This window comes from Tiliqua scincoides, chromosome 1, assembly GCF_035046505.1.
Source record: "Tiliqua scincoides isolate rTilSci1 chromosome 1, rTilSci1.hap2, whole genome shotgun sequence".
In the NCBI taxonomy this organism is placed as follows: Eukaryota; Metazoa; Chordata; class Lepidosauria; order Squamata; family Scincidae; genus Tiliqua; species Tiliqua scincoides.
In genome coordinates, this window is record NC_089821.1 from 281,680,042 (window position 1) to 281,702,785 (window position 22,744).

The 22,744-nt window shown below is 46.8% G+C and overlaps 1 protein-coding gene across 7 annotated transcripts in view; it reads left to right on the plus strand.

Annotated features, from left to right (window-relative positions):
* DTNB (dystrobrevin beta) overlaps positions 1-22,744 on the plus strand; it is a 121,518-nt gene that overhangs the window by 53,691 nt on the left and 45,083 nt on the right. For 4 of the 7 annotated variants that reach the window (XR_010794443.1, XM_066626767.1, XM_066626766.1 and 1 more), the window contains 3 exons: positions 11,237-11,314; positions 18,868-18,957; positions 19,398-19,488. Coding sequence is in view for 6 of the 7 variants with exons in the window: in XM_066626767.1 (XP_066482864.1) it covers positions 11,237-11,314; positions 18,868-18,957; positions 19,398-19,488 (259 nt within the window). In the remaining variant the exon portion in view is untranslated. Of the gene's footprint in view, positions 1-11,236; positions 11,315-18,867; positions 18,958-19,397; positions 19,489-22,744 lie in introns of those variants that run through there. The other 3 variants (XM_066626763.1, XM_066626764.1, XM_066626768.1) reach the window with 3 other exon arrangements.

Below are 22,744 nucleotides of genomic sequence, written 5' to 3' on the forward strand. Positions count from 1 at the left end.
TCTCAGAGGCCAGCTGGATGCCAATTCTTGATGCTCAAAGTATTTTGGTGATCACATTCTGAGTGAAATAAAAGTGCAGGTTTGGGTGGAATAGCCACTGTGTTTAGAGTGATTGCTTCCCCTTATGTGTGCATTTCTGAGGGAGCACCTCTGTGCAAAGATTCTTGATGTGTGTTCTTGCCATCCCTCCATGAGGACCTTCTTCTGCATCCTTCCTTTTTGTTCTAATCTTGGTCTTCTTCTCCAGACACTTCTGTGCTATCAAGTTTTAAAATGCAGTAAGTTGGCCCTTGTGGCAATTGCAGTTGCTGGATATGCTTTGAAAAAGGCCATTTCTCTGTTGTCTGACAAGAATTTGAAGTTATGGTGATCTGGGCCTGTTGCCACAGGCAGCTCAGATGCATTGATGATCAGTCACATAAGTGCTTCCGTAAGTTCATCAGCTGCTTCCCTAGAACCAGCAAATGTAGATGGAGAAGGAGCTGTCCAGGCTGAGCTGCCACTCACATTTCTGTAAAAGGGAAATGTGGGACAAATGGAGACAGAGGCTGTTCCATCCCTGTGGGTGGAAGGGATCGGTGGGGGTAGAATTGGCTCCTTTCTTATCTTGGCTGCATAGATGCTGAAGTGGGCATGTTGTTGGCTACCTTACCAAGGGGTGTCGTGGTGGCACCTGCTCCCCCTGAAAGCAGCCGTTTGCAAAAGGAGATCCTTGGTCATGTGACACTTCTGTTTCCTTAGAGACAGGCACAGAGGAGTGCCGCCCTTGAATGCCTCGTCGGTAAAGAAAGGAAGAGGCATTTGTCACTGAGCACCGCCGAAGGTTTGCTGCGTTTGCTTCTATTTCTCCTTTGCTGCTTTAGAGCTGGCAGGACCGTTGCCTGTACTTATAGGAGCGTGAGACCCAAGCGAAGCAGCAGCAGCAGCAGCATCCCCAGAAGTTCATCTTTCCTAGCAGTTGTTTATGGCTCTTTGTTACGGAGGCTGTGTAGTGCTCAGGATGGAGCTGTCGTAAGATTGGGTTGCTGGTGCTCCCCCCTCCCCTTTGGCTGCTGTGAACAGATTGCAGCAGTGGCTGGGGAGGGCAAGCAGGTAACACCACAGAGCATCTTATCTAACAGTGTTGAAAAGGTAACTTATGCATGGCTGTTGTTTGTTTGAAATACCTTTGAAAGGAGCATCTTGCAGTCAGTTTAGCTATGAATAGACTTGGTTGGATTGGGGGAGGAGAAGCAGCTCTGGCAGTTCCTCGAACTCAGTTGTTCATATTTCATCTCAGTGAGAACAGCTATTGGAGCCTGGATTGAGGATGGGTAGATCTTAACGTTTGGCATCACTGGTCACTGAAGAATTGCTCCAGAGATTACACACAGCAGTCTTCAAGTTGTCCTTGGTTACTTCTCTGTACCGGACCCTTTGTGAATGAATTCTACCCCTCAGTTCTCATTCACACACACGCACATGGAGAAGTTTTAATATGAATGCAGATCAAATACTTCACTTTTGAGCACGCTGATCATACTCTTCCAGCTTAACATTTGTTTTTTAATGCTAGCCTTCTAGTCCAGATGCTCTTCAGGTGTCCTCTCCAGTGAAACAAAACTTGTGTCGTAAGTTGAGATGCCACTTAAAGAAAGATATGCATGACTGTTAAAGCCTCTTTGCTGTTTTCAAGGATGGATGGGGATATCCAACCAGACTACGTGGCAGCAGGAGGCCTTTATCGTGCTGCCATCAGAGTCTGGAGGAGTGAAACATTACTCTATGCCCAGAGCACTCAGAGTAGCTCATATCAGGACTGTGTTCCATTTTCAGGTTGGGTAGATGGCTTCCACAGTCACAATTCTCCTCCTAGTCACCATGCCCTTCTGAGGTTTTGATGGCTTTGTTTTAATGTCCTGTTGTTGCTGTTGCTTTAATTTTTATGATTTATTTTTGTTTATAAAATGCTGTGAGCCCTGGGAGGGGAAAGACAGGTAACGCATACTTCAGAATAATGCAAATAAATAAATAACTGTGGTAGCAGAAGTTTTGGCTAATTAATGAATCCAGAAAATAGCCATAGATGGCTCTAGTTGCTTGAACTCCTAAGACAGGATAGCAGAATGGCTCCATGTTGATTGTGTGGCTCTATTTGTTCATCATACATTTCCAGTGACCACTGGGGTAGTGGCTGTCTTCATTCTGACATGGAAGGAAGCCGGGGGGGGGGGGAAGAGATCTTGTGGGTGCCACCAATTTCAAAGGGATGGAAGTAAGTATGAGCCAGTTTTGAGAGATGAAAAGTATGCAGCAGATGTTACTTCTAACTAGCTCCTCTGAAACAGTGAGATTAGTTTGAGTATGTAGCTTCCAGCTTGGCACCTTTTTGCTTAAGTGGCCTGTTGAATGGGATTTGCAGAGCTGAGTTCAAATTTAGCCTCTCCCCCCATAGTTGGATTGGTAACTTTGAATTAATCTCTCCTTACCTTGGTTCCCCATCTGTGGAATTATTACCATCATTATCTCCTAAAATGATGGGAAATTCAATCTGGTTATTGCCCCATCAGCAAGTGTGTCCTGTAGCAACATCAGTAGAGAAACAGAGAAGAGCTGCCTCTCTTGCTTCTTTCCTTTCTGCTGCTGCTCAAACCAGAAAAGATTAAGTGCTTAAAGAACAATTAGAGTCCTTCCCACCACCACCCCAAGTTATAAAGAAACCGTTGGCCAATATCTTCTGTCATGACAGATTGTGTTTGCACTTGGAACCTAACAGAGTTGTGTTGCATCAGTTTTCATCCTTCAGTGAACTTAGACAGAAAGGACAATAATGCCCCAGCACTAACCCCCACCTGGAGGTTTTGAGAACCTCAGTCGTTGAAGGGGAGAAGGAGCATGAATGTGCAATAAAGAATGTTATCCCAGGACAAATGCAGAAAAACAACCACTTTGAGACAGGATGTAGTGAGAAGTGAATTTGAAAATGCAGGTTTTGAAAAACATTCTAGAGATGCAGGTTGCCCTTTGTCCTGTCCTGCTAACCTCCTTCAGACTGTGGTCTGTCTCTGTCCTGTAACTGCGTTTGTACATATGTTCCACCCACAGCAGGCTTCAGAATGGCTCCTACAGCCAAAAAACAACTTCTGGTTTCCCCAAGGGAAACCCCAAGGGAAACCAGAAGTGATGTTTTAATGCCTTTTAAATCATTCTGAAGCCCAGGGAAGCACTGCGGGGACACATGTATCCACTGTGGGCTTCAGAAAGCCCTCCAGAGGGCTTAAGGCAGTGGTTCTCGAACTTTTCTGGCTCGTGCCTCCCCTGATCTTTGTAGCCATTGGCCACAGCTCCCCATTACAACACCTCACCTCAGTTACCCCCAAAATGGGGATGAAGATGTTATAATTATACACTAGAAACAAGGCTGCCAGCACTCTGAGGCTACAATCCTAACCACACTTACCTGAGAGTAAGCCTCATTGAACAAAATAGGACTTACTTCTGAGTAGACCTGGTTAGGATTGTGCGCAACACACCTGGAGGGTTTTGGAAAGGAGGGGGGAAGAGATGAATTTGCTGGGGGAGGGCAAGACTTTGTTTTGTGCATATCAGCTAATTGCAAACTGATGCAAACTGAGACCTAGAGACTGTTTGGCTGGAATCCTAACCCCACTTCCCTGGGAGTAAGTTCCATTGAACATAATAGGACTTACTTCTGAGTAGACCTAGCTAGGATTGTGCCTTTTGTCTTACAATAGTAGCCAACAGAGTACCCCCCCCCCCAAAAGGAGGCAGGAGGAAAAAGGGGAATGGCTAAAAAGGAATGGGATTTTTATTTTTAATCAGTTTTTGGAGACAAAGCCATCAAGAGTGGCTTTTTTCTTTTTTGAAGGGGGAGAAAAAAGAGAAAGTTGAGGAGCCTTGGTTAAGCTGACACAGACCCCAAGCTTATGTAGGTCTACTCAGAAGTAAGCCTCATTTGAGTCAATGGGGCTTACTCCCAGGAAAGTGTGGAAAGGATTGCAGCCACACCCAGCAAGATTACAACTCACCCCAAAGTAGATGGGGGCTGCTCACACACATACACCCAACATGCAGATGCCACCCCTGTTCCCCCCAGGCAAGATAGAGGAATGCAGGCTGGGGCATTTGGACACCCCCCCCCCCACTAGGAGCAGGCTGGCTCCTTCCTTCCCAAGCAGAGGAAAGCGCTGCACTGCCTGTACTTACTTTGAAGCCTGCCAGGAGCTCGCCCTATGCTGATGAGATGCAGCAGCTCCACACTCCTCTCTCCTCCAGTCTTGACCAATCCCAGGATGTCCAGGGTGAGGGGCACACTGGGAAATGTAGTCCTTGGGGCAAGGTTGCACATGGAGAGAGCTCCATGATGAGATGCTGCACCTTTGCCTGCCTGCCCAGTCAGCCTTCTCTCCTACCTCCCCCACCATGTTTCACACGCCCTCACAGCCTCATGCTGCCCCACCCACCTCGTTCATAGCTGCAGAAAAGCAGCAAGTAAGCAGGCAGCACATGCAGCAGAGCAGAGCAGCCTCTCTCCCTGAGATGCCTGGTGATGCCCCTGGAGACTAGCCATGCCTCACTAGGGAGGCAGGACGCACAGATTGAATACCTCAGGCTTAAGGGGAAGAAAATCGAGAATTACTTTATCCATGATTTTCAGTATTCACAGAGGGTCTGAGAATAGATCCCACAAAATTTCAATAAAATACAATAAAACATGCAAAGTCCCAGTAGCTAAATCAGCAAAAAACATAATAAAGCAGTAAAAACAATAAAAAACCAGCAGCAAATTATTTCTTCTTCTTTAATCCTTAGCGGGCACTTGGAGAGCAGGTTGTCCACTCAACCAATACGCTACTGTGTATGCCTCTGGGATCCATGTGTCATTCATGACAGGCTTCCACTCTTGGCAGTTGTTGGTGATATTTCTAACCTTGTCAATGGTCAATTGCTCATTTAGCATAGATGAATGAGTTTGATAAGATTTCAATGCAGTTTCTTACCTGGCTTCTAAAGGAGGAGCATGGTCACTCTTCTGCAGTGACCAAAACTAGGAAACCAGGCAAATTATTTTTTAAAAAGCCACTAATTTACAATATAAAAATGAAGGCTAAAACAGCAGGATAATCTTGGGCTGAGCGCCAGCAGAGAGAATGCCAAATGGAACATCTTGAGTCTCCGACAGAAGATTAACAGGGAAGGTGTTGATCTTAACTCAAAAGGGAGGAACTCCAAAGTTGGGGCGCCACTAACAAGAAGGCACAACCCCCTATGGCTCTCAACTTGGCCTCAGTCAATATGGTGGAGTCCAAGGAAGGGTTTCTTCAGGAGAGTGCCCAGGTTGTATACACTAGAAAGAATCTTGGGTAACACAACCAGCAGTTACCTGGGTGAACTCAAGTGGACCAACCAACATGCAGTCCAGATTGCAGTAGATAGGAGCGATTTTATCTGTGTAATGCATAACCAACAGGTCACAGGAAGCAACTCCATAGTCACTCCTTTCCCCCAGGAAAGCCAGGTGAAGCAAACCATGAATAACCCACGACAGCACAACTGGACAGCTTTCCTCAGGTGTAGAACTGGTGAGATAAAATCTACGATTACTGCCACAGAGTAGGGGAGCTCCTGTGGGAGCTTTCCCCTTCGTTCAGTTGGACTTGTCATGGGTTTTGTGTCACTATCATTCAGGGCGTCTGCCTAACTGTCTCTTGTGCAAAGCCCTTCAGCAATCTAGGGAACCAGCTTATCTCTGCGACAAGGCAGAGGCCATTCAGCAGCAGTCTGATCCAGAGCCCTGAACATCTCCCATTCCAGAGATTGACCAGGGCCTCAAGTGAGTCACCAGCTCTGACAAAAGGAAAATCCCCCATCATCAGGAATCCACCTGGATCCATAAGCCTGGAGGTGGACCATGCAATTTGACCCCATCTCTGTCAAGGGAAGGGGCCATGATAATCCTAGACCACCCCACCAGGAAGTTGTCTGTTCATGACAAAGGAATGAACCCAGATCACAGCCACCTGTCCAGCAGTAAGCACCAATTTCAGCTTGTGCCCCCCCCCCACGTGTGTCAGGGCCACAGTCAACTGAAACAGGCCCAAGATGGCTGTGAAATACTGAGCTGCCCCCACACCGGGGACTCAGCCTGAACACTGAAGTCCTCCAGAACCAACATCTGGGGGCACTCCAAGGACAGGGCCACGATCACCCTGGCTAGCTCAGGTAACAAGATTGTTGGGTAGCAAGGCAAGCAGTGCGCCAACAGAATCCCTAGTCTGTCTCTCCTGTTCAGCATCACACAAAGGCATTCATACTTGGGGACCATGGGCAGGGCATCCATGACTCAACCTCCCAACCCCTGTAGTCGGGGCTGCTGCAGCACCTGGAAACCTGGTAGACAAAGCTGGGAAAGACCAACCCCTCCTGCCTCATGCAACAGATCTCTGTGGTGCAAGCCTGCTCAGCACCTTAGTCCAGGACTAGGTTTTGGATTAGGCTGCTCTTGTCTTTCACTGACCCAGTTTATAACAGCAGCACCTTCAGGCTGCAAGGGTCATTGCCAGGACCTCTGATGGCTACAAGTTGGATGAGTTGCTAGAAGGTGGGAGGGTACATATATGTCTAGTCCTCCTTCCCCTGAAACAGCTAGCCTCGCCCCCACCACAATATCATACTGGCCCATCACCCAAACAATAGTGATGGCATCCTTCTGCCCGAATCCTCTTCCTTCTCTAGTTAGGTATCCAAAAATAAGGAGAAATAAACCAAAACAGAGCTTTCCTTGCACCTCTCAAAGAAAATTCTGCCCAAGGAGATAGCAAAAAATGCCGCTCCATCCAGGAGTCTTGCAGTGTCATTATTTTGAAGCAACACAAGTGAGAAGGGCTTGTATTGTTCTCTCATCCGTCCCTTTGAATTATTCTTTGATGCAAGGAGATGTGTTCTGTCCTAAAGCAGCATAAGAAAAACTGAAGTTTGAGACTGGATCTTTTCCAGAAATGTGCTACTTCCAGGTTACTAGCACCACACCATTAATCCTACTCGGCCTCAGAGTGAAATTCAAGGTCACCTGGAGAGAGAGAGAGAGAGAGATGACCCCTTTCTCCTTGCTCACTCTATCTGGTTTCTTCTGGTTTCCTTTTTAAAGTTAGAATTCTCAGGTATGATTTCTCACTTGTTGCTAAGGAAGTGAAACAGTGATCTTAGAACTTCAGGTGCCATCCTGATCAGGATTCCTCTTGTTCCTATGTGTGAGAGAAAACAAGGGAACTACTCCTTCAGGTCTTGAAGGAGTGGCTATAGTTCAGTGGTAGAGCTCTTGCTTAAATGAAGAAGGTACCAAGCTGAAACATTTCCCTCTCTGATGTTTTGGAGAGTCACTGCCACTTAAGGATGTTGACCAAGGTAGACCAGTGATGCTGCATGTGTTCATAAGGCTGTTTCTGCTTTCTAAAAGCTTTCTAAAATGACTGTGTAGAGGTAGGAGCCAGTGTTCCCCCTCCCCCAAGCCATGCAGCTCAAAGCAACTCATGCATGGCAACTCAGAAGTTTGGCAATGTCACGTGATCAGTTTGGAAGTTTGGCAATGACACTGAGCATCCAGAGACTGCATCACACTTGCCCAGACCCCTTGCAGGGAATATAAGTGGTAGCATCGTATTCCCATTGCGCAGCTCTGAAGCTCCTGCTGGCTCTGAAAGGCCCACTGGGCCTCATGCACAGCATATGGGAATCTGTTTCAGCTCCTGGATAGTCAGGAAACCATTAAGTTTCAACATTTGGATTGTCTTTTACTTGTACACATAGTGGTTGATGAAAACAGACTGCAGCTGGAGGGGAATTCAGTTTCTGTGGGTGATGCAGAAGCTAGAAAGCCACCCAGCCGCATCATGGAGATTCCTTATTCTGTAGGCACAATTGTGTCAAGAGGGAGTGGAATGATTTTAGGTCATGCTTTCAACTTGACAAAGAGTGGTTGCAATTGTGGTTCTTTTTCAAATGTTGTTGGGTGCCTTCTCCTTTTATCTTGGGAGCCACAGGTCCAGTTCCCTTTGATCAGTTTAGGCAGCAGTACATGGCTTTTTTATCTGGAGAAGCTTGTTCATGCAACATTTTAAGGAGAGGCTTGTTCATGCAATATAATTGCACAGGCAGTACCACATTCACACCAATGTTGGGTCACACCTCTTTCCACCTGTTCCAAACTACTGCTTTTCAGTTTTCCACTCATAGTCTCTGCCAGTCTTAACCTAGTCAATCGGTTTTTTAGCCGATTGGAGTCTGGTCATGGCTCCTTGCATAAAACAGACATTGCAGCATTTTCTCTCTGCTCTTTGTGATGGGTGTCAGCTGTTCTAGATCCTGCTCTGTGGACTTGCAAATACCTTTTTTGGAGCACACTGTATGTAGTGGTATGGTTTGAGTGAACTCCAGTAGCACTGTGTGCAGTTTTTGTAGTTAGTTTGCTTAAAGGTTCCATTTCATGGGACCAGGAGGGAGGGGAGGTTGTATCTGTGTGGGAATGCTAGCGCACAAACCCCACTATATATTTCTTGAATACAAAATCTTGTTTACAACAAATGAATTAGAGGGGAAATGGAGGAGGTAGGAGTAGAGGAGGCACTTTACAGAAATGAGCATTAGAGGTCATTGTAAACCATGGGGTGAGGAGAGGCAGCTGGCAGGTGCAAGTGCACCTCTGTGATACACCTTTGCTGGAGTTGTAGGTGGGGAAACACTGCTTGAAAGTGGCCTCTATGACCTGGTCACTACAGAGGTAAATGCCAAATGGGTACACTCTCTGGAACACATAGCATTAGGAGTTTCTTCAGTGATGTACCTTGCCTTGTCTCCTGTGGAATGGGAAGAACTGTTGTTTGGCAGCACAGGGCAAGCTTCCAGCTGTTCTGTGTACTGATGTGTGTTCCTTTGGGTCCCCTGAGTTGACTGCATGGCTTTGCTGTTTGGTTTAGTCATGGAGCCGGTGGCTTGGTATTTGAAGCCCAGGTTCCTCTGAAGGCCTCCATGTTGCATGTTTGATGCAGCCCTCTCAAAGAGGGCATCTTGCTGGGCTTTTGATTATTTTTACTCTGCCAGCCAAAGTGGGTGAATCATTTTCTTTCTTTGCTTTCCCAGCAGAGAAGAAAGATACTGGCAACACTGGCTTTAATACTCCTTGCTCTCTGGTGTAATTGGGGAAATGCTGTTCTTGAATTGTGCATGTGACATGGGGAGGAGGAGCTCCCCTTTCTCTTGCTAAGTGAGGAGGCCTTACCTTGAGGCAGCTCCAGAAAGCAACCTTCCTGTGGCCTTCTGCCTTGAATCTTTTGCTGCCTGAACTGAAGGCAGGCTCCTGTATTGTTCCCAGTAGTGCTAAGTGTGCAGACTTGTCACTACTCTTATGCAGCTGAGAGAGAAGGCATTGATCAGCTACTCTTGCAACAGCATGACATGGGGGAGCTATTAACTGAACAGACTAAAAAGCTTTCTTGGGGGAAAAAACAGGAGCAGCAGCCTGAGGAACCAGAGTGTGGCTGGTGTGTGCTGACTACAGAAATCTCTTGGACCAAGGTGGTCATATTTAGATTTGTTGCACTCATTACAATGTGGGATTCAAGGAGAACTGGGAGGGCAGAGGTATTGGTAGACCTGAGAAGACTCTACGATACCCTGTCTCGCCCAATGAGAGATGAACAAGCTGTGTGCTTAAAATGAACATGCAGTGGCCACTGGAGCTGCTCACTCTTGTTCATGTGCATCCTGTGTGGTGTTTAGGTTTTTAACTTCCTACCATCTAGAGATGAAATTTGTCACACACTCTGCCTTCATTTTTTCTGGTAGCAGTCCTATGCTGCTGGTTAGCCTGGAAGAGTGGTCTGTATAAGGGTCTTCCTCACCTGAATCTCTGAACCCAGCTCCACACAATTCCTTCACTGCCACTTGGGAGGGCCTTGCAATTCTTGGCAAGAGCGATGAGGAAAGAGGGTCCTGTAATGGTGCAGCCACAATTGGCTAAATCTTCTGAGAAGGGAGTTCAGGTACACGAACCATGGAATGAAGAGCACTTATTAAGGAAACAAGAGTGGGAACCTCAAAGTCACACACAAGCCAGTGCTTCTGCCCCAATCAACATGTTCCAGATTGGGGTCTCCCTCAGGGACTATGGAATACAGTTTTTCCAAGGAGCTGCATGAAGTGGCCCCATGTTTTGCACAAAAGAACAGAATGATAGGAAGTCTATTCTTAGAGGCAGATTCCTTCAGTGTGCAGAATGGAAGCACTGTGGCTGAAAGTATGTGAGCCTTGCTTATGTGTCTTTTGAGGCTCTCCCTCCTATACAAACTCATGGGCTGCATGTGCCAGCCTTCCTTGCTATATTTCAGCTGGCAGTGAATGGGTTCCTTGCAGACTTGGTTAATCCGTTATGAGATGAGGACAGGGGAATGTTTGTGATTTGCAAGCAGAGAGAATTACCTGCTGGGAGCTATCCACCAGGATTCTCTACTGCACAGCCTCCTCTCATTTCATGCTGGAATCCCAGGGACACCTCATGACCATGAGTGGGGATTGCACTGCAGCTGTGCTTATGGCTTCCTTCCTTTTAAGGTTCACAATGTCAGACCATGTTTTGTGTGGCTGGAAGGGAGCCTCAACAGGATGACAGCCCATGTACAAGGCACTTGGGTGCTTCTCAGTTTGAAATTTGGGGTGCCCTAAACCTTGGCTGCTAAAAACTTGTGTGTGCCTATAGTACATTAAATTAACCCAGCAACTTAACATGTATCATATGTCCCCCTCTTTGTTGGAAGATCAAGTTAGGGGAGTAACAATTGACCACCTTTTCCAAAAGAGACAGATTTCTTGAATTCTGTCACAGAGGGACTTCTTATGCAGCTGAAGCTCCTCGAGACACAAGTCAGGCTCTTCTCCAATAGCTTTGTTTGCTGGAATGCATTTGTGTGTAACCAAGGTAGCTGTGTGGGCTATTATTTAATAAATGTTTTCTTTAAGAAGGGCACAGAGTGACCAGTCCTGCACCTTCCAAGGAAAAAGTAACCAAGGCAAAGTAAATAAAAAATTAGCTTCTTTGATAAGGACCTCAAACTTAGTAGTAGAAAGGGATAAGAGAAGTTAGTGCCTTAGGCCTGTGCAGCCTCTTCAGTTGCCTCCACAAGTTGATTTTGTTTCCAACTTCAGGTTCTTGACCATAATATGCCATAAACACTTTCTCTTTCAGCCCATCTCGGCCTCTTGCCAACATGAATGACACCATGGTTGCCCACGTGGTCTCTGGAGCTCCCACTCCAACAAAAAGGTAGGTGTGCTCAGTGTTGGCAAAAGTGGGGGTGGGAAGTTGCTGCATCTACTCTGGGGCCTCTGCATTCATGGTGCCAAGAGAGAAGAGTGAGAAGTGTGGCTCCTCTTCCTATAACTTCCTAAAACAGCAGTTGGATTTGCAGCCTCTGCTTTTTAGGGTGTTTCTCCTCCATCCCATAGGTGGAGTAGCTTCCAAGCTACTTGGGGCTCCCTGAGAGTGAAACATTGGAAATTACTCTTTTTTTCTCTCCCCCCACTTGTCACTGCAGAAGACAGAATTTTTCTCCCGTTGCCTGCAGAGGCCCTGAACAGCAGCTGAAGTGAGTCGGCTGTTGCCTGGGAACTGTAGCAGACTGTGGCTGATGTTCTGCATGGAGAGATTGGGTCCTTCTCCCTCTTTATGTGTTGAAGATGCAGCCTGACTGCTGCCTGTAGCACGTTGGGGTCGCACCTTGACCCACACTCAGCATTAGTGAGCAGATAGTCAATTGCTGATGCTTTTGAAAGGGCTGCAGCCAGAGACAATAAAGCAAAGGATGATTGACTTGTATGGTCTTCACGTTAAGCTCCTTTAGTTGTTTTAATGACTAATATGGTTTTGTTTAATTTGTGTTATATGTAAAGGGTGTCTTTTGTTGTTTTTTTCCTTCCCTTCCCTTTTTCCCTACTCTAAACAAGAGTGTAATTTAGAAGAGTCTTTACTGGCTCAGACACCAAAGGTTTATTATGTTAAGAGGCATAAGAGGTCCATCGAGCCCTCCCTATCACCTTGCATGGTGCATGTGGCCATTTTCTGGGGGGAGGGCAGAGCACGAACTGACACTCTGCTTGAGAATTGAAGGAGCCAAGTGGTGAAGAGAAAGAGAGAGCAAGAAACTATGTTATGGTGATTCAGTGAGGACACTGTAGCCCACTGTGTGAGGAGAGGGGAATACAACCTGTGCACTTTCCACAGCTCCCCATTAGGGTGTTTGTGCTAGACCAGTGTTTCTCAAACTGTGGGTCAGGACCCACTAGATGGGTTGCGAGCTAATATCAGGCAGGTCCCCATTCATTTCAATATTTTATTTTTAATATATTAGACTTGATGCTATTATGGTATGTGGCTGTTCTTTTAACAGCTACTATGTATATTCTTTTAACAATGATAGTCAATGGGACTTACTCCTGGGTAAGTGTGGATAGGATTGCAGCCTAGGATTGTTAAAAATTGTCCTGCTTGATGATGTCACTTCCGGTCATGGCATCACTTCTGGTGGGTCCTGACAGATTCTCATTCTTAAAAGTAGGTCCCGGTGCTAAATGTGTGAGAATCACTATGCTAGACTGTTCCTCTGCACAGAAGCCCAGTGCTGAAGAAGCAGCCAGTAATCCACATGCCCTGTCCAATTCCAGCTCATCCGTGACACAAGACCTTGTAGCTGTGGTGGTCTGCAAGAGAGTGAGGGACAATTGCTCTGGTCGAACTGAAACAGGATGGAGAAGTCTTCAGAAATAAAAATGGGTTATGAAAGGGGACATTTGAGCAAAGTTCAAATATTTTAAAAAGCAGACATTTGAAATTAGGCTAAAACAAGTCTTGGAATTAGAGACAGATGAAATGAAACCCTAACCTGGTTAGACTTTTCCCCAGCAGTGTACTTCGTCATTCCCTTTTTTCACCTCCAGGCTCTGAGGGGTTTGACAGCAGTTCACATTTAAGTCTGTAAGTGCTGGAATAAAATGTGTTCTGTCTCAGTCCAGTCCTTTCTTTCACGGAGTTCAGGGAATCAAGGATTTTCCAACTAATTCTTCCAAAAGAAGAATGCTGTAATTCAGCCCCCATGACCTCCCCTTGGCCATGATCAGGTGTGGAGACTTGGCCAATAGACATTTGTGAGCACAACCATCAGGGTGCTGGAGTTTTCCTAGTGGCTTGTTGTTCTGTCTGTTCTAGATGTCAGCCACATTAGCACTGTCGATACAGGAGATTAAGCCTTTCCTATGGGTGTGTTAGTTAGTCTGGATGGCATAGCTGTTCTGGCTGATTAAGGCAAACCAGCACCATGTTACGTACACAAAGATTCTCAATGATGGAGAAGCGTTCTGTCCACCACATATTCCTGTGGCACTAGGTGTGCTTGCAGATTTGTTCTTTTTACCTTTTATATTTTTTTCTGGTTTTGACTAATAGCATGGTGTGGAAGTCCATGCAAAACTGCCCCAGACCATGGTGGGAGTAGGGTTGCTTCAGCACTTAACCCTTGCCATAGTTAGTACTCCAGTCACAGACCCTCCTCCTATGCATCATTGATAGTTTTAAAAAGCTTCAGTTCAGAACTCCGACACCCAAGGCCTTACTGGCACCCAGCAGCAAAAAAAGGTTCCTTGGGGATTGCAAGGAAAGTGAGGGCAGAGCATTCTCGTCCTCTCTCAGGAAGGCCACTCTGGGTCTCTTGGGATAGACCAGCTGATGCCACATGCACGCTTCTCTCAGGCTAGTTAGGCAAAAACACGCACACGCAAACACCCCACCTTGTGAATCACATGTGGCTTTATTTATGTAAGATTCTTCTGGGATTTGTTTCCCTCCCGTGGCTGCATTCCTGGTAGAGATGACAGAACCAGCAGGGAAACCAGCAGTTGCTCTCCTCCTGATGAATATAGGAGAACACCACATTTCACTCTGGTTTTTTGCATTGCATTCCGCTTGAAATTCCACATCCAACGGTATATAATATGATGGGGTTACTCCTAATCACCACGATGTTAGCATGTCACCCCCCTGTGCGCGTCACTCGGTGCAGACCATACCCCCTAGCGACGCCACTGAGTGTGCCTGCTACAACTGGCAACGCATGTAGTAAGGTGTATTCAAAACTTGTCTAGCTCTTTCACTGGTTGATGTTGGGAGTCAGCCGTCTGCTATGTCTCTGAGAGAGGTCTTGAACCTAGAGGCAGCTGGAGCTCTTCTGCAGTGGCCAGCTGGGTTGTAGCAGGTGTCACCCTCTCAGCTGAAGTTAACTGTTCTGTCAAATAAACGTGGGTCCTGTCTTCCTTGTGTCCCTGGCTGGTTGCTTTCTTGGAAAGCAGGAGGTTGTTCCTAACTGCAAACCGTACCAGTGCAGATCAAGCAGCTGCCAGCTATGCAAGTTCTTTGTGGCAGCCCTTACAGAAGTGTAGAGAGCAGTAGCCTTCTCTGCCTCAAGCAGAAGCTTCAGTCACCCAATTTGCCACTTAGGTTCCATCCAAAATGAGCATGTTGAGACCTCTGAGGTTAAAAGAGAAGATGTTTCAGACCTCATTGATAAATTAAAGATCAATAAGTCACCGGGCCCTGATGGCATCCACCCAAGGGTTATTAAGGAATTGAAGAATGAAGTTGCAGATCTCTTGACTAAGGTATGCAACTTGTCCCTCAAAACGGCCACAGTGCCAGAAGATTGGAGGATAGCAAATGTCACGCCTATTTTTAAAAAGGGAAAGAGGGGGGACCCGGGAAACTATAGGCCGGTCAGCCTAACATCCATACCGGGTAAGATGGTGGAATGCCTCATCAAAGATAGGATCTCAAAACACATAGACAAACAGGCCTTGCTGAGGGAGAGTCAGCATGGCTTCTGTAAGGGTAAGTCTTGCCTCACGAACCTTATAGAATTCTCTGAAAAGGTCAACAGGCATGTGGATGCGGGAGAACCCGTGGACATTATATATCTGGACTTTCAGAAGGCGTTTGACACGGTCCCTCACCAAAGGCTACTGAAAAAACTCCACAATCAGGGAATTAGAGGACAGGTCCTCTCGTGGATTGAAAACTGGTTGGAGGCCAGGAAGCAGAGAGTGGGTGTCAATGGGCAATTTTCACAATGGAGAGAGGTGAAAAGCGGTGTACCCCAAGGATCTGTCCTGGGACCGGTGCTTTTCAACCTCTTCATAAATGACCTGGAGACAGGGTTGAGCAGTGAAGTGGCTAAGTTTGCAGACGACACCAAACTTTTCCGAGTGGTAAAGACCAGAAGTGATTGTGAGGAGCTCCAGAAGGATCTCTCCAGACTGGCAGAATGGGCAGCAAAATGGCAGATGCGCTTCAATGTCAGTAAGTGTAAAGTCATGCACATTGGGGCAAAAAATCAAAACTTTAGATATAGGCTGATGGGTTCTGAGCTGTCTGTGACAGATCAGAAGAGAGATCTTGGGGTGGTGGTGGACAGGTCGATGAAAGTGTCGACCCAATGTGCGGCGGCAGTGAAGAAGGCCAATTCTATGCTTGGGATCATTAGGCAGGGTATTGAGAACAAAACGGCTAGTATTATAATGCCGTTGTACAAATCTATGGTAAGGCCACACCTGGAGTATTGTGTCCAGTTCTGGTCACCGCATCTCAAAAAAGACATAGTGGAAATGGAAAAGGTGCAAAAGAGAGCGACTAAGATGATTAATGGGCTGGGGCACCTTCCTTGTGAGGAAAGGCTACGGCGTTTGGGCCTCTTCAGCCTAGAAAAGAGACGCTTGAGGGGGGACATGATTGAGACATACAAAATTATGCAGGGAATGGACAGAGTGGATAGGGAGATGCTCTTTACACTCTCACATAATACCAGAACCAGGGGACATCCACTAAAATTGAGTGTTGGGCGGGTTAGGACAGACAAAAGAAAATATTTCTTTACTCAGCGCGTGGTCGGTCTGTGGAACTCCTTGCCACAGGATGTGGTGCTGGCGTCTAGCCTAGACGCCATTACAAGGGGATTGGACGAGTTTCTGGAGGAAAAATCCATTATGGGCTACAAGCCATGATGTGTATGCGCAACCTCCTGATTTTAGAAATGGGTTAAGTCAGAATGCCAGATGTAGGGGAGGGCACCAGGATGAGGTCTCTTGTTATCTGGTGTGCTCCCTGGGGCATTTGGTGGGCCGCTGTGAGATACAGGAAGCTGGACTAGATGGGCCTATGGCCTGATCCAGTGGGGCTGTTCTTATGTTCTTATGTTCTTTGCCCAAGTCAGCCTCCATTCTGACCAACACGTGCCCTTCTTCAGGGCTGTCATTCTGTTCTGTAAAATGCTCTAGCAGAATCCTTGCAATGTTGATATTCTGCATTACTGAACCAATCTGGTGTCCTGGGAAGAGGGTCCTGGATTCAGTGCTGCCTCTCCACCTTTTTTCTGCTCTTCAAGTGACCCTGTGATGGTTCTCTTGTATTGGGCAGGGGAAAGCCGACCCCACCCCTGTTAACCATTCACCAGAGTGTTCCTCCCTGTGGCAGCTTGCTGGTGTTTCTTCTACATTTTTTTTCAGACTGGGATCCCTTTTGAGACAAGAGACTATTTACTTACTTACTTACTTATTTTGCTATGTAAAATGTTTTGTAAAACTTTTCTTAAAGTGATAATTACATAATAATAATCTCAGGCTTCAGAAAAAAGAGCCTCTTGTCCTCCCCCGTCAATATGCTACTGCCTTTAAAAAAAAAAGCAGCTATTGAAGGATGGCGTATGCTGTCTATTAACTATCAACTGTTATAATATCTGTACATTGGCAAAGCAGTTCAAAATGCACAAAACACATTCACCAAGCCTGTGGACTCCTGAGTTTGAGAAAAACAACTTTTGTTCTCCAGCAGTGAGCATCTTTTTTGCAGGACTTTCTCTTTGAAGCTTTGAGCTCCTGTTTTGCTATCCCTTCCTCCCCACTGTAAAGATGCCACATAAGTTTTAGGGAGAACTTGCTGGTGGTTACATGGAGTGTCTGTTTCCTGCTGCTGGGACTGCTGTTTGGTGAGCTCACAAAATGTTACAAGCAGCAGTTCAAGTCGACTGGAATGTACAACTTGAAAGCATTATGTAGTGTCATAAGAACATAAGAAGAGCCCTCAGGCCAAAGGCCATCTAGTCCAGCTTCCTTTATCCCACAGTAGCCTGATATCCTTGTAAATATCCACACATCATCAAATGGTTTGGGAAAAGTGGTTGCTCAGAATTGGACAGTGATCTGATCTTGGCTGCTGTGCAGTTGGGGCCATGTTTCCAGGCAGTGACAGCAGAAGTGCACCTGTTCATGTGTTCTGTTGCCAGGTTCACCAGCTCACAAAATGGGGCAAAGTGGGGACAGCTCTGCATCGCTGGGCTTCCTGCATCACTGACAGTGTATAGTCGATCTGCATGCTAGTCTCGGACTAGGTAGTGCTATCAAAACGCAACTGTTGAACTAGGAGACCAACAAATTAAAACCTCTTTATGGCTACAGCCGCCAAGGCAACAATAGCCACTTCTTTAAATACATTGAAAGCCTTTTGGAGAGGTGGTTTGACTGTTAGATAACATGGGAATAAAAAGGAAGCTTAACAAGGGTAGGAAGGTTGCAGAGAAGCTGAACAAATTCTCTGCATCTGTCTTCACTACATGCCTGAATTGACCTTCTCAGAGAGGGAGTCTGAAGAATTAAGGGTGCAATCCTACCCAGAGGCTTCCGCTGGGGAAGGGGAACTTTTCCCCTTCCCTCTGGGTAAGGCGCCTTTTCTCTACGGATCTCCTTGGACTTGTGCCACCTCCTGAGGTGGCACAAGTCCAAGGAGAGTGGAGCTGCATGAAGTTGCTGCAAGCTCCCTGGAAATGGGGGTTGGGATTCAGCATAAGCGCTGCATCCCAGCCCTGCCTCCCGCTCCCTGCTCCCGGGGCCACCCACCAGCTGCCCTCCCTCTGCCCAGGACACCACCTTCCCGCCTCCTCCCTACCCACCCCAGAAGCTTGCATCAGCCCAACTGGGCTGTTGCAAGCCTCAGCAAGGAAACCAGTGCGGAGGCTTGTGTCAGCTTCTGCAGGCCGGCACTCCTCTGAGCCCTGGCCCAACTTCCTCCTGAGGAGGGACTTCCGCCGGCCCATGGGCACCTCTGGATTGCATCCAAAGTCCAACAAAAGTGACAAGGGGTGATGTTATAGAGCACACTGACAAATCAGAGCACAACAAATCACTGGCTACAGATTAGTATCCAGCCAAGAATTTAAATGTGAAATTGTTCATCTTTTATCAAAAATGTGTACAGTAAACTGTATTTAAATTGTCCACCATGCCGGAGGAGTGGGAGGTAGCTGCTGTACAGCTGATTTTTTTTTAAAGGTGACTGACTGCAGCATACCCTGAATAAGTTTTAAAGGTGGTGTTGGGGGCCTCTTGTGAGGCACTCTGGCCATGTGGATGTTCTGAACAATTTCACCATGTTTCATGCACCCCCCCCCCCCAATTCATATCAGAAGCAAATAAACCCACAAAGTCTCGTGATACATTTAGCATAATCTGCAGTTTGGTGCTAACAATGCTGTTTGGAGGAAGTTGTATTAGGGTGGCAGATGACTCCTTTTTCCAAGAGGTTGTTGTACCCTCCATTGTGACAGTCAGTCCTTCTCCAGAAGTTCCTTGCACATTTCAATTTTTTCCCATGTTTGTGCTTTTTAAGTTTCCTTGTTGAAACTATAATTTTCCATTTGCAAGTTCAGCAGTTAGTCCACCACGCATTGTGTTGCTTCATCTTTTATTTCTGTTGTGTTTTGCTTCCTTTGCTTTCATCACTACTAGGTTGCAGTACAGCCTGTCCCCCTCCAATCAGCTCAGCGATGAGCATGCACTGATAGCAGCCTATGTGAGTCGACTACAGAGTGGCGCACGGTTAGTGTTAGGAGCCTGAGCTGGGTGGGGGTTGGGGTGTAATGAATACTCTCTTCCCCCGGACAAAATGGCTGAAAGTTCTGAAACTTGTACATTAAGCTTGTTCATGAAGCTGATTCTCCCAGCTTTGTGGACACATGACATTGTCTCAAGTCATAAGCAACTCTGGCCTGTGCTTTGGTTTAGTTCTTGCTTGATACTCTAGCACAGCTTCTAGTTTCTGTTGGGTCACAACATTACTTGGCAGCCTTGATTGAATTTGCCTGTGCCACAGGACAGTTCTACCCTCATATGTCAGTTTTAGAGGTGGAACTGAGAATGATGTGAGGGATGGGCATTTCTGAGGTTTGGTGTCTGATTTGGTGTAATGTTGCCTTGCCTGTGTTGCTATGCTGGAGCAACGAATAGTGACTGGAACATCTCAACTTTTTCTCCTTCAGCAGCGTTCTGGACAGCCCCAGCAGACTAGATGAAGAGCACAGGTTAATTGCCCGGTATGCTGCCAGATTGGCTGCCGAAGCTGGAAATGTGGTAAGCAACCAGATGATCCCACTCTCTAGGCATCTTCCTTTTGATTGCTCCTCTCTGATAATCAGGTTGCAAAGTTCTAGCTCCAGCAGGGATGCTCCTTGTGTTCCCAGGTTCCTCAAGTGGCCTTTGGGGGAGAATGTGAGTCGGGAGAGCCTAAAAATTACTCCTCTTAAGTAAGAGTCATGCCTATAGCCTTGCAGTCCCAGGCGGGCAGTGGCACAGAATCCGTGTCACAATTAAAATGGCCCTGGTGGTGGTAGACGCCCAACCACAGCCGAGTGTTGGCCAGCTGAGCGCAGGGGCAGATATATGTCCTTAAAACCTGCAGCTATGGATAAAAGAGGGTGGTGGAAACAGGGGAGGAACCAGAAGGAGAGAAAAGAGGCATAGAACAGAGAGAGGGAGCAGCAGTGTTTGTCAGCTGCTGCAAAAATAACAGAGACTGGTGATGCCTTCAGGGTGAAGAATATTGGAGAAGTTACTTCTGCAGGAATGTTATTTAAGCTGAAATCTTCAATGTTTCCAGTGGCATTAAATGACTTGCTCCCAAGTTCTCTTGCTGGGAGAACATTGTCTGGGCCAATCATCTCCTACTTGATGAATGTTGCAGTTAATGGGGAGAGATCTTGGGGTGGTGGTGGACAGCTCGATGAAAGTGTCGACCCAATGTGCGGCTGCAGTGAAGAAGGCCAATTCTAGGCTTGGGATCATGAGAAAATGTATTGAGAACAAAACAGCTAATATTATAATGCCACTGTACAAATCAATAGTAAGGCCACACCTGCAGTATTGCGTCCACTTCTGGTCCCCTCATCTCAAAAAGGACATAGTGGAAATGGAAAAGGTGCAAAAGAGAGCGACTAAGATGATTACTGGGCTGGGGCACCTTCCTTATGAGGAAAGGCTACGGCATTTGGTCCTCTTCAGCCTAGAAAAGAGACGCCTGAGGGGGGACATGATTGAGACATCCAAAATTATGCAAGGCATGGACAGAGTGGATAGAGATGCTCTTTAGATTCTCACACAACACCAGAACCAGGGGACATCCACTAAAATTGAGTGTTGGGAGAGTTAGGACAGACAAAAGAGAATATTTCTTTACTCAGCGTGTGGTTGGTCTGTGGAACTCCTTGTCACAGGATGTGGTGATGGCATCTGCCCTGGATGCCTTTAAAAGGGGATTGGACAAGTTTCTGGAGGAAAAATCCATTACGGGTTACAAGCCATGATGTTTTTGTGCAACCTCCTGATTTTAGAAATGGGCTATGTCAGATGCAAGGGAGGGCACCAGGATTCAGGTCTCTTTTTATAAGGTGTGCTCCCTGGGGCATTTGGTGGGATGCTGTGAGATATAGGAAGCTGGACTAGATGGGCCTATGGCCTGATCCAGTGGGGCTGTTCTTATATTCTTGAGAACATTAGAAGAGCCCTGCTGGCTCAGACCAAGGGCCCGTCTAGTCCATCTTCCTGCATCTCACAGCAGCCCACCAAGGAGCACTCAAGACAACATGAGACTGTATAAGAACATAAGAACAGCCCCACTGGATCAGGCCGTAGGCCCATCTAGTCCAGCTTCCTGTATCTCACAGCGGCCCACCAAATGCCCCAGGGAGCACACCAGATAACAAGAGACCTCATCCTGGTGCCCTCCCTTGCATCTGGCATTCTGACATAACCCATTTCTAAAATCAGGAGGTTGCACATACACATCATGGCTTGTACCCCATAATGGATCTTTCCTCCAGAAACTTGTCCAATCCCCTTGTAAAGGCGTCTAGGCTAGACGCCATCACCACATCCTGTGGCAAGGAGTTCCACAGACCGACCACACGCTGAGTAAAGAAATATTTTTTTTGTCTGTCCTAACCCGCCCAACACTCAATTTTAGTGGATGTCCCCTGGTTCTGGTATTATGTGAGAGTGTAAAGAGCATCTCCCTATCCACTCTGTCCATCCCCTGCATAATTTTGTATGTCTCAATCATGTCCCCCCTCAGGCGTCACTTTTCTAGGCTGAAGAGGCCCAAACGCCGTAGCCTTTCCTCATAAGGAAGGTGCCCCAGCCCATTAATCATCTTAGTCTCTCTCTTTTGCACCTTTTCCATTTCCACTATATCCTTTTTGAGATGCGGCGACCAGAACTGGACACAATACTCCAGGTGTGGCCTTACCATAGATTTGTACAACGGCATTATAATACTAGCCGTTTTGTTCTCAATACCCTTCCTAATGATCCCAAGCATAGAATTGGCCTTCTTCACTGCCGCCGCACATTGGGTCGACACTTTCATCGACCTGTCCACCACCACCACCCCAAGATCTCTCTCCTGATCTGTCACAGACAGCTCAGAACCCATCAGCCTATATCTAAAGTTTTGATTTTTTGCCCCAATGTGCATGACTTTACACTTACTGACATTGAAGCGCATCTGCCATTTTGCTGCCCATTCTGCCAGTCTGGAGAGATCCTTCTGGAGCTCCTCACAATCACTTCTGGTCTTTACCACTCGGAAAAGTTTGGTGTCGTCTGCAAACTTAGCCACTTCACTGCTCAACCCTGTCTCCAGGTCATTTATGAAGAGGTTGAAAAGCACCGGTCCCAGGACAGATCCTAGGGGCACACCGCTTTTCACCTCTCTCCATTGTGAAAATTGCCCATTGACACCCACTCTCTGCTTCCTGGCCTCCAACCAGTTTTCAATCCACGAGAGGACCTGTCCTCTAATTCCCTGATTGTGGAGTTTTTTCAGTAGCCTTTGGTGAGGGACCGTGTCAAACGCCTTCTGAAAGTCCAGATATATAATGTCCACGGGTTCTCCCGCATCCACATGCCTGTTGACCTTTTCAGAGAATTCTATAAGGTTCGTGAGGCAAGACTTACCCTTACAGAAGCCATGCTGACTCTCCCTCAGCAAGGCCTGTTTGTCTATGTGTTTTGAGATCCTATCTTTGATGAGGCATTCCACCATCTTACCCGGTATGGATGTTAGGCTGACCGGCCTATAGTTTCTCGGGTCCCCCCTCTTTCCCTTTTTAAAAATAGGTGTGACATTTGCTATCCTCCAATCTTCTGGCACCGTGGCCGTTTTGAGGGACAAGTTGCATAACATAGTCAAGAGGTCTGCAAACTCATTCTTCAATTCCTTAATAACTCTTGGGTGGATGCCATCAGGGCCCGGTGACTTATTGATCTTTAATTTATCAATGAGGTCTGAAACATCTTCTCTTTTAACCTCTATCTGACTTAACTCCTCGGT